Source organism: Petaurus breviceps, unplaced genomic scaffold (genome assembly GCF_028583685.1).
Source record: "Petaurus breviceps papuanus isolate PSGF00001 unplaced genomic scaffold, PetGlider_PUasm1.0 188, whole genome shotgun sequence".
NCBI classification, from domain to species: domain Eukaryota; kingdom Metazoa; phylum Chordata; class Mammalia; order Diprotodontia; family Petauridae; genus Petaurus; species Petaurus breviceps.
This window is the reverse complement of record NW_027185804.1, coordinates 25,361,217-25,375,970: the sequence shown is the minus strand read 5'-3', so window position 1 is coordinate 25,375,970 and position 14,754 is coordinate 25,361,217. Positions and strand designations below refer to the sequence as shown.

General features: G+C 44.2%; 1 protein-coding gene across 2 annotated transcripts in view; it reads right to left on the bottom strand.

The window, feature by feature from the left end:
* TRIM44 (tripartite motif containing 44) overlaps positions 1–14,717 on the bottom strand; it is a 232,828-nt gene extending 218,111 nt beyond the window's left edge. For both annotated transcript variants that reach the window (XM_069091434.1, XM_069091433.1), the window contains exon 1: positions 13,818–14,717. In XM_069091434.1, coding sequence (XP_068947535.1) covers positions 13,818–14,183 — 366 coding nt within the window. In that variant the 5' untranslated portion in view covers positions 14,184–14,717. The remainder of the gene's footprint in view (positions 1–13,817) is intronic.
* Between the last annotated feature and the right edge of the window lie 37 nt (positions 14,718–14,754).

Here is a 14,754-nt window from a genome sequence, read left to right as displayed (position 1 = left end):
TGCTTCAGTCAGCAGGAGCAAGAGCAGATTGGGTTGAGGGTGTCTAACCTTAGCTGAGACCATCTGCTTTAAAAGCATACCAACAAAGTCCCAACTGGAACACGAAGGGCAGGAGCCTCCACTCTCTCCCACCCCCTTCTTCCTCTCCCTGCTGCTGTGAAACAGAAAATCATCCAGAGGACAAACAGCAAGGCTGGTGGGCCCAAAATTAGCCCCACCAGCTGTGTTTTGGTTAGCTAGCCTATATTGCACCAGCAGGACTCTGAAATGTGAGGCAGTCATATCCTTTGGAGAGTCAGTTCTTGGGCGTGCTCAATATTTTGCTTGTCTGCCTACTCACCAGAAGGGGGCCAGGGGAAGGAGCAGTGGGGAAGTCGGCTGATAAGATTAGACCCCCAAAGAAGCCTGTATTCACAGGCTTTTCTGAAATTTAACCTGGGAGAGGACCTGGAGATCAGGGGTCTTTAACCTAGGGTCTACAGCATTCCGGTGATGGATAGATTCTGGGGGTCTACGAACTTGGAGGGGGGAGGAAATGTAACATTTATCATCGCTCATCTCCAACTATCAATTAATCTCCAATAATTGAAGAAATTTAGTATCTTCTTCAAGTAAAAATATTATTCTGATGTGGGGGCCATAGGCTTCACCAGACTGCCAAAGGGGATCCATGACATTAAGAAATAAAAAATTAACAACTTTAGATCTAAAACTGAGTTAAAGACAAGTCACTATTCATGATGGAAAATATTGTCCACATCCAGAGAAAGAACTATGGAGTCTGAATGCAGATCAAAGCATACTATTTGCTCTTTTTTGTTGTTTTTTTCTTTCTCGTGATTTTTCTCTTTTGTTCTGATTTTTCTCTCACAACATGACCAATGTGGAAATACGTTCAATATTACTGTACATGTATAGCCTATATCAGATTGCGTGTTATCTTGGGGAGGGGAGAGGAGAAGGAATGAGAAAAGAGATTTGAACTCAAAGTCTTGTAAAAGTGAATGTTGAAAACTATCTTTTCATGTAATTGGAAAAAAATTTAATACTATTAAGTGAAAAAAACAAAAAGACAAGGTGCCAGTCTGCTTCAGCAGAAGGACTTTGCACTTCAGAAGCTCCTGGCACTGATGAAATCACAAGACTGGACCAAAGATCCTACTCAGTAGTAATAACTTTTGAATACTCTTTGAGTGTGATTTGGACCACAGGAACACTGAGGCTACTGTCAATTCAGAGATTCTACCATTTGGTACCGATGGAGGGAAATGTGCTTGGTGGGCTATGGTATGACCTGCCTGCTTTTGTGTTGTGTCTGTGAGACACAAAAGCAAAAAAAAAAACAAAAAACAAACAAAAAAAAAAAACCTAAGATCTTCTGATGGGAGATGACTAACAGAGGGAAGTCCCCAAGGACTGGGAAAAGTATCTTGAATAAGACAGGGTTTTATCTGAGGCTCAAAGGAAGGTGGAGGTGAAGAGTGAGAAAGTTGCAGGCACAGGGGACAGCCATGGAATGTGCTCTAAGTGGGAAGATGGAGAAACACTTCATGTGAGAGGGAGAGAGGAGAAAGCAGTCCCTTTGGTAGCTTCTTATTTTAACTAATTATTCTGGCTAACTAGGAGCCAGCTCCGGTGATCCTTCCTGACAAAGCAATACGAGTACCCCAGTTCTCTGGCTCCTGTTCTCCCATTTGGACTAATCACTTGTCTCCCTAGGACTGAGGCAGCAGACTGCTCTCAGAAGCACATGGGGTTGATGGTATTCTGGGGACCTCCTTCAGGCTTGTCCCAAATCTGGAATGGATGGGCTGTACAGGCAGATCAAATTCTACCTTCTGGAGGAGGCATCTGGATTGGGAGTATAGAGAGAGAGAGAGAAGGGAGTAGGTGGCTGAATCTCATTAGCCATTTGCTTGAATTCAAAGACAATTTATCAGACACTTACTATGAGCCAGACACTGTGCATGTACATAATTCATTTTCGAAGTGAATTGAGGAAGAGAGAGTTGATATTAAGGGGAAACTAGGTGGCAGAGCAGATAGAGAACTGTGAATGGAATCAAGAAGACTCATCTTCATGAGTTCAAATCCGGCCTCAGACATTTACTAGCTATGTGATCCTGGGCAAGTCACTTAACTCTGTTTACCTCAGTTTCCCCATCTATAAAATGAAGTGGAAAAGGAAATGACAAGTATGACAGTATCTTTGCCAAAGAAACCCCAAAATCATGTCACAAAGTCATTTAAAACTGTTTTCCTCAGTTCCCTCATTTGTAAAAATGAATTGGAGAAGGAAATGGCAAACCACTCCACTATCCTTGCCAAGAAAACCCCCAAATGGGGTCATAAACAACTTAACAAGAGTTGATATAGGGGGAGTCAGGAGAGGAAGGGATAAGGACGGGACCTCTGGTTTCATTACAATAGGGAACTCCCAGGTGAGGAAATTCCCCTTATTGTTTACACTGTCTACCTCCTAAGCATTATTTTTGCATGTTGCCTCCACCATCATAGGGCTCCTTGAGGGAAAGGACCTTGTTTTTGCCTTTGTTTGTATCTCCATGGCTTAGCATACAGCAAGCACTTAATAAATGGCTTGCTGACTGGCTGACTATCCATGCAGATCGACACCTTCTCTGCAGTTCGTGGTCTTAGAGATCAGGAGATAAAACATTTATTAAGCACTTAACGGTATGGTAGGCGCTGTGCAAAATTCTAGGACTACAAATACAAGCCAATAGGTTCCTTAGAGCATATTTCAGAGCCCGGGTCATCTTGGCTTCCAAGACAGCTCACTCCAACCACAAGACAAAGGGAAGAGAAAGTGCAGAAAGAGGAGGGAGAAGGAAGACAAATTTCACCTACTACTTTACAATCGTGCCCAGGGCTGCTCTGTTTACTTGTCGCTGTTTAAGAACAAATACAAGCGGTGGGCAGAGGTATTTTTGTCCCCTGTGGCTGAGAACACTCAGCCTGGCGGGAACACTGGCTGTTACCCATCCTACACTGTGATTTGGACTTGGCTTATGTATGAGATTAAAGGGGCCAGAAAGCATCCTCCATCACATTTAACTAAACGTAGGATAAACTGTAATCTTGGAAATTGTTACTTGTCATAAATTATGAGGCCAGTGACAGGAGGCTGATAGACAATTCTAGTACCACTGTTTTATTTTTAGTTCTTTTGAGAAGGGTGGACCAGAAATCTTAGTGAGATGGATATCTGTCACTCCCTTTCTTCTGTTGTTATATGTAACTGAAATCAATCAAACAGCCATTTGGTCCAGTGGAAAGAACACTAGCTTTGGAGTCTGGAGACCTGAGTTCAGATCCTGCCTCGGATGCTTGCCACCTGTCTGACCTTGGACAACTCCCTTCCCCTTAGCTTCCTCCTGATGTAAAATGAAGGGCTTAAATTACCTAGTCTCCGAGGTCCCTTTCAGCCTGATCTCTGATGCTATTCTCTATTGTTAAATGCCCAGTAACTACTGACCTTTATAGAGGGTGTTAAGACTAAAGCTTTCTTTACAATGACTCTACAGGAGAAGAACTAATTATTCAGCCTTTCTGACGTCCCTCCCACAGGACATTCCATCTCTTGCCCCCAAGCCTTTTCATGGGCAGTATCCCTTGCAAGGAATGCCATCCCTTCTCACCTCCAGCTCATAGATGCTTATGCCTTCCCTGTAAATTACTTTGTATATATTTTATATTTACATAAAATTTATATATATTTATATTTAATTTTTGGTATTTACGTTGTTTCCTTACAAATAGAATGTGATGGTTAACATGGAAATATGTCTTATGTGACTGTACATGTGTAATCTATAGTTGATTGCTTGCCTTCTCAAGGAGGGGGGAGAGAAGTTGGAACTCAAAATTTTGAAAAAAAACCATGTTTAAAATTGTCTTTACATGTGATTGAGAAAAAGCAAAATTGTAAAAAAAACAAAATAAAAAAAAAAACCCAAAGCAAGTAGAATGTAAGCTCTTTGAGGGCAAGGACTGTTTTTTCCCCTTGTCTCTCCTGTGCCTAAGAATTCCTGGCACATGGTAGGTGTTTAATAAATGCTTACTTAATGAATAAATCAATACATCCTATATCTCCATAACTCCATAAGTTAGTAGAAAGGTCTTAAGTAAGTTGCTTGAGATTCAGGAGGTTAATCAACTCCTGCAAAGTTATGAAACAATAGATTTAAAGTTAGAAAAGGCATGAGAAGCCATCTAACCCAACTCCCCAATTTTACTGATAAAGAAACTGAGACCCAAGGAATTGATATAAAGTACCAGAAGCAGCATTGGAACATAAGCCCTTAGGGATGCCCCCATGAGGTCCAGTAGAAAGAGCTCTGACTATGGAGTCAGGGAACCTGGATTCAGCTTCCACTCTGTTGCTTACTATCTGGGTGACTTTGGGAAAATCATTTCACATCCATGGGCTCCATTTCTCTACCTGTGAAAATGAGGAGGTTGGATTAGATGGTCTCTGAGGTCCCTTCCAGATCAAGATCTGTTTCGAGACTTCCAAACCAGCATCAAACCATGTCAAATCATCTTTCCATGATTCCTCAAGATGGCTAGTGTCAGAAGCAATACTGAAGCCTAAATCTTCTTGACCCTGTCTAACATTCTTCTCATTCTGCCAAACTGAGCTGCCTCTCAGGTAAATAAGAGCTTGCAATAATGTACAGATTTAAGATTTATCATACACCTTCCCTACCAAGCCTTTGGGGTTGGCAGGCCCCCAAGGGGCTTTATCATTATCCTCATTTTACAGATGCAGAAATTTTAAAAACCAGAATGGTTAATTTACTCAATTGTAGATGCAAGTTAGTCAGCAAGGATTGTAGACAGGATCCAAGTCCAAGTCCCCCAATTCCACCAGACCATATGTGGCCTTCTATATCCTCAAGTGTGGTCCTTTAACTGAATCCAAACTTTACAGAAAAAATCCTTTCATTAAGGTGATTTCTTCTATGAAGTTTGGATTCAGTCAAAGGACTGAACTTGAGGACCTAGAGGGACACATGTGACCTCTAGGCCTAAAGCTCCCCACCCCTGCTAGAAGAAATTTGTTGAATAGCATCAAGACATGGCAAAGGCAATGGAAAGATACATGGGGGGTATGAGCAGTCCATGACATATAAAAAAGAGGACCTTCAAAGAAGAAATGGAGCAAAGTAAGTCATCAAAGAATTGTCATATGGAAAAGGAAGCTAGCCACCATCAAAACTGAGCGATAATAGGGAGACAGCTGGAGTCCAGTGGCACCCTCAGGAGATGTGGGAAGAAATCACGGAAGGTCAACAGGAAGCTAGGAAAAAAAAAAGATCAGTGAAGCTCAAGTTTCTTTGGTCAAGGTTTCACATCCAAGATAAATAAAGAACTAGTTCAAATTTGTAAGAACAAGAGTCATCCCCCAAAAGATAAAATGGTTGAAGGCTATGAACAGGAAACTCTCAAAGAAAGAAATCCAAGCTACCGATGATCATAAGGAGAATTTCATCCAAGTCACTAATAATTAAATTAGAGAAAGTTGAACAAACAATTCTGAGACTTAAACTCATAGTCATTAGATTAGCAAAAATGACAGAAAGGAAAATGATAATCGCTGGAGGGGTTGAGGGAAAACAGACACACTAATGCGCTGTTGATGGAGTTGTGAATTGGCTCAGTCATTCTGGAAAGCAATTTGGAATGAAGCCCTGAAAGTCACTAAACTAATACCGCTTCTAGGCCAATATGCCACAGAAATGAAAGAAAGATGAAAAGGACCCATATTTATAAGCAACTCTTTTGTGGTGGCAAATAAGTGGAAACAGAGGGAATGTCCCTTACCTGGGGAATGGTTGAACAAATTATGATATATGAATGTAATGGAATATTATGGCACCTTAAGAAATAGGATTGGAGCCCCGCTAAGTGGGCAGTGAGGGAAGGGATGTTGGAGTATCCTTATTTTATGAATGAGGCAAACCTGTCCAAGGTCACACAGGAAGTTGTTGGCACAAAGAAAATCTTTCAGAGAAATCTGAGAAGACTTGGACGAATTGATGCATAGAGAAGTGAGCAGAACCAGAAAATAGATTTATACAATAACTACATTATTAAACCCACCCACCTCCCAACAAACTCTGAAATCCTTAAGATCTCTGATCAAGGCAACAAGCAACCAGTATTCCAGAGAATCAATAATAAAGCATGCTACCAAGTTCCTCTCAGAGAGGGGATAGACTCAAGATGCATAATAAGATATACATTTCAAATAGAGACAGTGGAAGAATTTGTTTTGCTTCACATTGTATATTTACTATAAAATTTTATTTTTTCCTTGTCCTCCCCTTGGGGGTTCAGGGGAGAAATGAAAAGCAGATTTGGGTAACCCCTCCTAAAAAAGAGATGATCATTAAAACATTTTGAAATGCACAGAAAACAACAAAAGTAATCACAAACAGGACAGCTTTGAAGACACATGTTGCATTTATTATACACTTAAAAGATAAAAGTTAAGTTATACATAATATTCACAGTTTAATGTACTGTCCCCTTTTCTGTTCTGTTATGTATACAAAAATCCTCATTTTATTCAGTGTTTGCTAAGCTTAGAATTTTAAAAGATTTTAGAAAGAAAGCAAGGAAGACCTCCCACATGTTGGTAGATCCATTATGGTGATCTAATGGGAAGACAGGGACAAGAATTTCACAGGATGGTAAGCAGGGATGAATCAAACCTTGCCTGTTGGCGGGAAAATCCCAAATAGATGAGACCCACATTTCCATTGAAATATCTGAATTAGTACAGCAGATAAATAGCTGGCTAGGAGTCAGGGAGACCTAAGTTCAACACCCACCTTGGACATATCCAGGCTGAGTGGCCCTGAAGAAATCGATTAATCCCTTAGTGCCCTAGGCAACTGTCTAAAAATCTGAGTTGTAAGGAAGGTGCCAAACTGTACCTATAAGAAGGAGTCTCCTCATTTGTGAATTCCCTATATCACTGAAATCCCATATCCAGTCCCTACTCTATCTCTCTCATTGAGAATCAAATATACTGACTAGCTGGTGGGGACTGTGGTCTAATATCTTTCTCAGAAACATAGTGAATAAGTTGTCATTCTGGATTGCAAATCAATCTTTTGTGGGTTTGGTAGGTATGACTCAGTTGAGGGGTTGGAGTCCACCTAAATGGGCAGATGAACAAATCAAGCTTCATTGAAAGAAGGGACCTTGGAGTACCCTCTTTTTGTAAAGAGGCAATTTACCTAAAGACATGCAAATTAGTGGCAGGGCCAGGATATCCACCCTTCACTCCTCTTGGCTTCAAAGGATTATAGATTTGGAGTAGGATAGGGCTTTATTCGTTTCCCCAAAATTATCAAACTGGTTTCTTTCTATGCAAAATGAAGGGGTTCAATGAGATGATCACTAGGACTACTTCAGATTCAATTTTTTTTAATTCTAAAAAGGTAGGAGAGGGAAGAAGATGAGGAAGAGGTAGTATAGAGATAAAGGTCTAGATAAGGGGGAATAAGGGAATAACAAACATTTATAAAGCCCTACTGTGTGCCAGGCACTTTACAAATATTTCAGTATAAATCAATGACCTTGCAAAGTAGGTACTATTATTAATCCCATTTTACAGTTTAAGAAACTGAGGCATATGGAAGGTATGACTTGTCTAGGGTCATAAAGCCAATCCAGGTCTTTTGAACACCATGTCCATTGCCTTGTCCACTACTCCATTCAGACTTATTAGTTCTGATGGAGACCTCTGGTGGGAAGAGTCAATTTAGTTTCCAGGTAGAGATATTTTCTCCCAGTTGGCACTACCTGATCAGGATAGTTTCTGAATTACCATCATGTCAATAACATCCTTCCACATCCTAGGAGACATACCCACAGATAGAAGTCAAATTTGTTTCAAAAAACCTATCTTTTCTGAAATTTTAAGTGGTTTCCAATTGAAATCATTCCTTTGACACTGTGAGCAAAAGCGGTTTATAGTAGTAAAGAGATGATGAGAGACTGACTCCTTTTTTGGAAGAATATTGGGGGGTGGAGAGGGAGGAAACACCCACGAAAGCACTCAGATCCCAATACACTGACTCACTGAAATTCATGAGATGGGACTCCAGCCTGGGCTCCTCTGCTCCCAGGAGGGGCTGCTCCCAAGTGCACCAGTTGGGCCCAAAGTGGTAGAATCCACACTTGAACTGCTCCCAGGCACATATCATTCAAGGGGCTCCCAAGGCCTCAGTTACTTGTTCCTTTTGGAAGCCTAGGCCCCTAAAACCATAAATATGAAGGGGAAAGGAGCCTTAGAGGCCAATTCCTTCATTTTACAGATGGAGAAACTGAGGCCCAGGACAGGGAAGAGACCTGTCCAAGGGCATCCAGGTTACAGGACCATCCATCTGGAGCTAGAAAGGGACTCAGAGGTCACCCCATCAGAATTCTCTATCTTGGACTCTCTGATCTTAAATTCAACAAACATTTATTAAACAACTATTATGTTCCAGGTGAAGTGTAAGGTGCTGGGAATAAAAAGACAAACCTCAAATGGTACATGCCATTAAGGAGCATTTTATATTTTCTTGAAAGAGATAGCATATGAACAGATTGTTAATATTAATAATAATGGTGATAGCAGCTACATAGCATTGAAGTCTGCAAAGTGCTTTACAAATAATTATCTTGTTTGATCCTCACAACAACCCAAGGAGGAAGATGTTATTATTATGCCCATTTTTACAGATAAAGAAACTGAGGCAGACAGAGGTTAAGTCTGAGATAACTAGCAAGTGTCTTTTAACTCGAGTCTTTCTGAGGTCAAGTTCACCACTCTATGTTACGGTATCACATAGCTACCTAGGAAATACAAAATAATTTGAGGAAAAGGGCAGAGGCATGATTTAGGAATTTGTTTTCACTTAGGGTAAAAAAAAATTGGGAGGGGGAGGGGTTAATGAGTACTCTGGACAATCTGAAAGAGGATGAGAGGAGGGTAGAGAGGGAGAGAGAGAGAGATTTGTAAATCTTCAGTGTTATATAAGTGTGAGTTAGGAGGCGTTGGGTGCTTTTATGGTGTTGACCTGTAATTTCATTGGTGTACATGTAACTTGACTATTCCAGGACGAGTTGTAGCAGAGCACCTGGGGCCCTGAGAGGCAGGTAATGCTGTCCTGATGATAAGATGTGTCTAGGGAGCTCTAGTACCCAAGCCTTCTTCTCCAAAGCTTCTCAAGAGTTAGTTCACAGGGGCAGCTAGGTGGCACAGTGAACAGAGCACCATCCCTGGAGTCAGGAGGACTTGAGTTCAAATCTGGCCTCAGACACTTAACACAAAAACTAGCTGAGTGACCTTGGGCAAGTCACTTAACCCCAATTGCCCTCCAAAAAGCAAAAAAAAAAAAGTTAGTTCATACTGTTTGCCCATTAAGGATACAGACAGAGAATTGGTCTAGAGGTAGGAAGACAGATCCAAGGTTGGTTTGGACCTAAGAGGCCATCTAACCCCACCCACTCATTTTGCAGATGAGGACTCTGAGGCCTAGGAGTCAGGTGACATCCCAGGCCATCTCTTGTATCCCTCCAAGTACTTAGCAATTGTAGTGAATTCCATTTCTATGTCACTTTCCGATCTACAAGCACTTTATTTAAGCATTCCCATTTTACAGATGGGGAAACTGAGGCACAGGAAGGCTAAACCAAGAGTCACACAGTTAGTACATGTTGAGTTGGGATTTGAACCCAACTCTCTCACGGCTCCAAGTCTAGCCTTCTTACTAAGTGCTGAAGGAAAGAATTGTGCAACATTTTTAAAGTGCCACAACATTCCGCAAATTGTCAGGTTGAGACTCAAGTTTCAAGAAGAAAAGAAGAACATTTTAGAAACATCAAAAAATAAGGCTGAGGTTTTAGTTGTATCAAGAATTGACCCACAGGTTTCCCAGTGGAAATAAAATACAGATGTCCCAACTACTTTGAGCCAACCTTGACCTTCCGAACTGAGCCAAGTTTTGAGCTAAAGTCCAGGATGGCTAAAGCCAATTCAGTTTCCTAAACTGCACACTAAGAGTCCCCCTGAGATGGAATATAAGCTGCATGAGGGGAGGAATAGCTTCTTTCTTTATTACTGCATTCCCAATGCCCAGGAATGTGCTGGCTCATAGTAGGTGCTTGTTCAATGTTTGATGGTTGATATGAGTCCTTAATCAATGCTCATTGGTCAAGGTGATTTCAGAGGGGCAGGTCACATATGTAAAAGTACAGTAACTCCTGAGTGATTTAGGCCTTTAAGGCTCAACCAAAAAATTCAGTGCTCTAAAGTTAATGTAGAGAAGTACATGGTCTACTTTAAGTCAAGGTGGTCAATCAATTAATCCATAAGCATTTATTAAGTGCTTTCTATGTGAAAGTCACTTAAGATACACAGACAACGTGGGGGAGGTCCTGCCCTCATGTAACTTAGGTTTTATTGGAACTTGGAGAACAGACATCAAGTATCACCAGACACTTTCTCTCCAGGTTGGTAGCGCCATCAAACCACCCCAGAGTTCATGCCCTCTGTTGTCAAAAACTTTCAGAACCCTGAGTCCCCTTTCTGCACCCTGAGGGGGTATCAAAGGAGAAACTGAAGTAGGGATTTCCTCAGGCAAACTTAAAATTCCTCCTCCCCCTCCCAAATCACAGATGTTCTCAGTGTATTTGCCACCCACTTTCAAGATGCCCTCATCCTGTCTCCACCAAGGCAGCTCCTCCCTCCCACTCAACTCCTACCTTCAAGGATGCCCTCGAGATGAAAATGAAAACAAATCTATGATGTTTTGTCTAATACATCTTTGTTTCTTCTCCCCTTCCAGTGCCCAGAACAGCGTTAGGTGTTTGGTAGATGTATTCATTAAATATTTGTTGACTAACTGAAATGATTCCCCCAATTACCTAGGTCTTTTCTCCACTGTATTCCTTTTTTTTTTAATTCCTTATTTTTTCCCAGTGTATTCCTTTTCATTTTGAGGAGTAGAGAAAGAGAGGGAAGGGAGGTATTAGGTTGAAGTAGGAGACACAATCTTGTTTAAAAAAAAAACCCTACAGCTTCCATACCTAATACCAATCAGAACATGACATGAGCAAATGGGCAGCAGGAGCAGGGAAATACACTGGAAATACTGGCCCTTGCGTCAGATATGCTGGGTTCCAAGCCTGCCTCTGATGATCATTACTTCTGTGACCTTGAGTGTGCTGCATATTATCTCTGGGTCTCAGTTTCTTCCTTTGTAAAATGAAGGGGTTAGATTAGATGACCCCTTCCAGATTTAAAGCCATGACTGACCCTATGTTTCATGGTCTTGAGATAGCCGTGGTTCAATTGTTAGAAGGTGTGGAAAATTAGATGAGATGCCATGGCTTTGGATTCCAAGGGGCCCAAATCAGTCGCATTGGGATCAGCTCCTGTCCCCCAGGAAACACAGAAAGACCCAGAAACAGGGTTAGGAACCTCCTTCAGACACTATGTGTCTCGGACATTAGCCAGCCCTCTGGCTTCCTTCCAACCTTTGGACTCCTGACCGCTGCTTTGAGTGATTGAGGGCCCATGTGGCTGAAACTCCTAGACCCTGGGAATCTGTTTTTGCCCTTTGGGTTTCACCTCTGCTTTATCAATTGCCTTTGGCACTCATTGAACATCTCTGGTTACCTGGTCTTTGCCTTTACCCGCCACTGTGAGCCTCTGTTTCTGACTTTTTATAAAGTGCGGTATCAAATAGATGACCTCTTCGTTCTCAAAGTTCTCATGGTACCTGTGCCTTTATCTACATCACATTAGACTTCAGATCAAATTTACCTGTGTATATGTTTTATCCTTCCCGGTAGATTGTAAGCTACATGGGGGTACTATTTCTATTAATTTTTATTTCCCCAGGACTAACCATCATAACAACAGCTAGCATCTATTTGGAGCTTTACAAATATTGTCTCATTTGATCATCACAGAAACCCTGGGAAGCAGAATAAAAGCTCCTATTACCCCCATTTTACAGATGGGGAACCTGAGGCAGACAGAGGTTAAGTCACGCAGCTAGAGATTCTTGAGTCAAATCGCTCATAAACCAAGCCTACAATAAACCCGATTCGAAAAGGGGTGAATTATTCATGTGTCTAACTTCCTCAATTTTAGGAGCCCTCCCCTACAGTCTTACAGGACTAATCTATCATAGCTGTGAGTTGATGCTGGGTTCTCAAAGGCTAATACCATGGGAGAATAAACTCTAAAAGTCCCTAATAATCAGGAAAGTGTGGGTGGAGTCACAAATTCCTACCAGTAGGGAATTTGTCCTTCAATGACAAATGGGCATCACCAAAAAGTTGGACCTTGAGGGTCTAATAATTTTTTTTGGCTGCAGTGTGACTTAGGGCAAGTCACTATCCCTCTCTGAGTCTCAATTTCTTCCTCTGTAAAAGTGAGGATGGATTAGTTGGTCTGTGAGGTGCTGTCCAGGTTCTAACCCTTATACTTTTAAAGTTCTGGCTCAGGAAACTACATGCTAAAAGCATGGAAGGTCTTCTCCCTGTATTGATAGAGGGAGGATTCATTTCGGTAATGAAGGAATCAATCAACAACTAGCAAGCATTGATCAGGCCCCTACTGTGTGCTAGGTGATGGGGACTCAGAAATGAGACAGTCCCTTCCCTAAAAGAGCTCTGGGTCATGATAATTCATCGGTGGAGGGCTTTAGGGGAGGGCTCCTGGAGGTGAGAAGCAAGTCCACACTTTTCTTCCTCCAGTGTGTTGTGGTATTGGCATCTGTGTGATGTGACCTAAAAATCATCTATTCCAGCTTTGGGATAAAATGGGAGTGGGGGAGGGTCCTGGGCTAGAAAGCCTCCAAGTTCTACACCAGCTCTAATTCCAGGATCCTGAGGCACTTAGGTCTCTTTTGGTGGGTTTATCCTTAAAATAAGGTTGACTAGGTAACTTCTGGGTTCTCCTTTGACTCTATGCAGTATCAATGATCTTATTACTCTTGAGGATCTCTCTAAGCTTGGGGAGGGCGTCTCCAGAAAGCCGTGACTTCTTTGGATGTGAAAAATAGGGTGGGGATGGTGCCCAAACCCCTGATTGGCACCACAGCTGAAAACAGGCCCCTGGGAGCCCTGACAACCCCTCCCCAGGCCCTACCTTCACCCTCATGATCTCTTGTAGTGTTCAAACAGGGTGACTACCTCATTAGGTGTATCTCATCAAATGCTAACCTCTTTGGGTTGGGTCGTTGGGGGATGAAGGGGCTGAGGTTGAGGTCCCCAGCTCTGCCTGGCCAGGGAGCTGTTCCCCCCAAGTGCCCCGTCCTAACCCTCAGTGATGGGATCTCTCTTGGTGTTCCCAGAAAGCCATAATTTCTTTGGATATGAAAAATGGGGTGAGGTGGAAGGGGTGAGGCTGGTGCCCAAACGCCTGATTGGCACCAGAGTTGATCACAGGCTCCCTGGCGTTCTGACACCCCCTCCCCAGAGGCCCGTCTTCACTCTCATGATCTCTCATAGTCTTCAAATATGGTAAACCTGCCTCCTCAGACTCTAATCTCTTCAGACTGGGGGACTGAGGGGATGAGAAGGGTGAATTTGGGGTCCCCACCGCTCGTCTCCCGGTCTCCATGACCTCCAGCAGAGTGATGGCCTCTCTAAGCTCGGGGAGGGGTCCGATCGGGCCCAGGCTCTTCAGGGGGGGGGGGAGGTGGGGAGTGAAAGGTGTGAGGGTGGGGCCCCAGCCCTGCCTGGCCCCGGGGATGCTCCCCCGAACACCCCTTCCTCACCCGCATGGTCTCGTAGGCTTCGTCCAAAGTGCTGAGCAGGTGCTGCCGGTGGGAGCCCGCCACGGCGCACAGCGTGCAGATGATCTGCTCGTCCTCCTTGCAGTACAGGCTCAGCTCCTGGTCGTGCTCCGAACACTTCTTTCTCTCCAGCTTCTCGGGCTCCCCGGACTCCCCGTCCGGGCCCCCATAGTCCCAGAGCGGGTGGCTGCGGTACCTCTGGCGGTGCTCGAGGGCATGCGGCTGGCAGTAGCAGAAGCCGCAGCGGTTACAGAGCTGCACGGCCCGCTCGGCCTCGTCCGGCTCGCAGGCGTCGCACGTGCCGTCGTGGGGGAGGTCTTCGAAGGCCGGGCCCGCTCCCGACGCCATGCTGCCCTTGACCGCAGGCGGGGATGGAGGGTCAGCGGCCTGGGCTGAACCTGCAGCACTAGGGCCGAGCCCCAGGAGCTTTGTCCATGGTCCTCCCCAGCCACGGGGGCACGGGGACTGGTGGGGAAGCCTGCGGGCCCTGCGGAGTCTCTCCTTGCCCGGCCCAGGGATGGGAGCCTCTACTGAGGCCCCACTTCCTCCTGGCACTCCCTCCTCCCCCGCTGGGCGACTTCCTGCAGGGGGAAGTCTTCCCCCTGGGCTCCCATGCAGCACCGTCTCCAGCTGGCGCTGCTGCTGCTGCAATTGCCGCTGCAGCTGCTGCTGCTCCCCCTTTCCCGAACGGCCGCCCCTGCCCGGCAGCTCCCGCAGCCCCTGCAGCCCTAGGTCCTGCTCTCCGGACCGGTAACCGAGGCCTCCTGGCTCTGCAGCCGGCCCTGCACCCCTCCCTCTATCGGGGTGTCTCCCTCCCTTCCCTCCTCCCCCCTGCGTTGCAGCTCCTGCCTTTGTCCTTGGCTCTGACGGCCCAGCTCTATTTCGAGCCTGGATGTCTCTCTCTCTCTCTCTCTCTCTC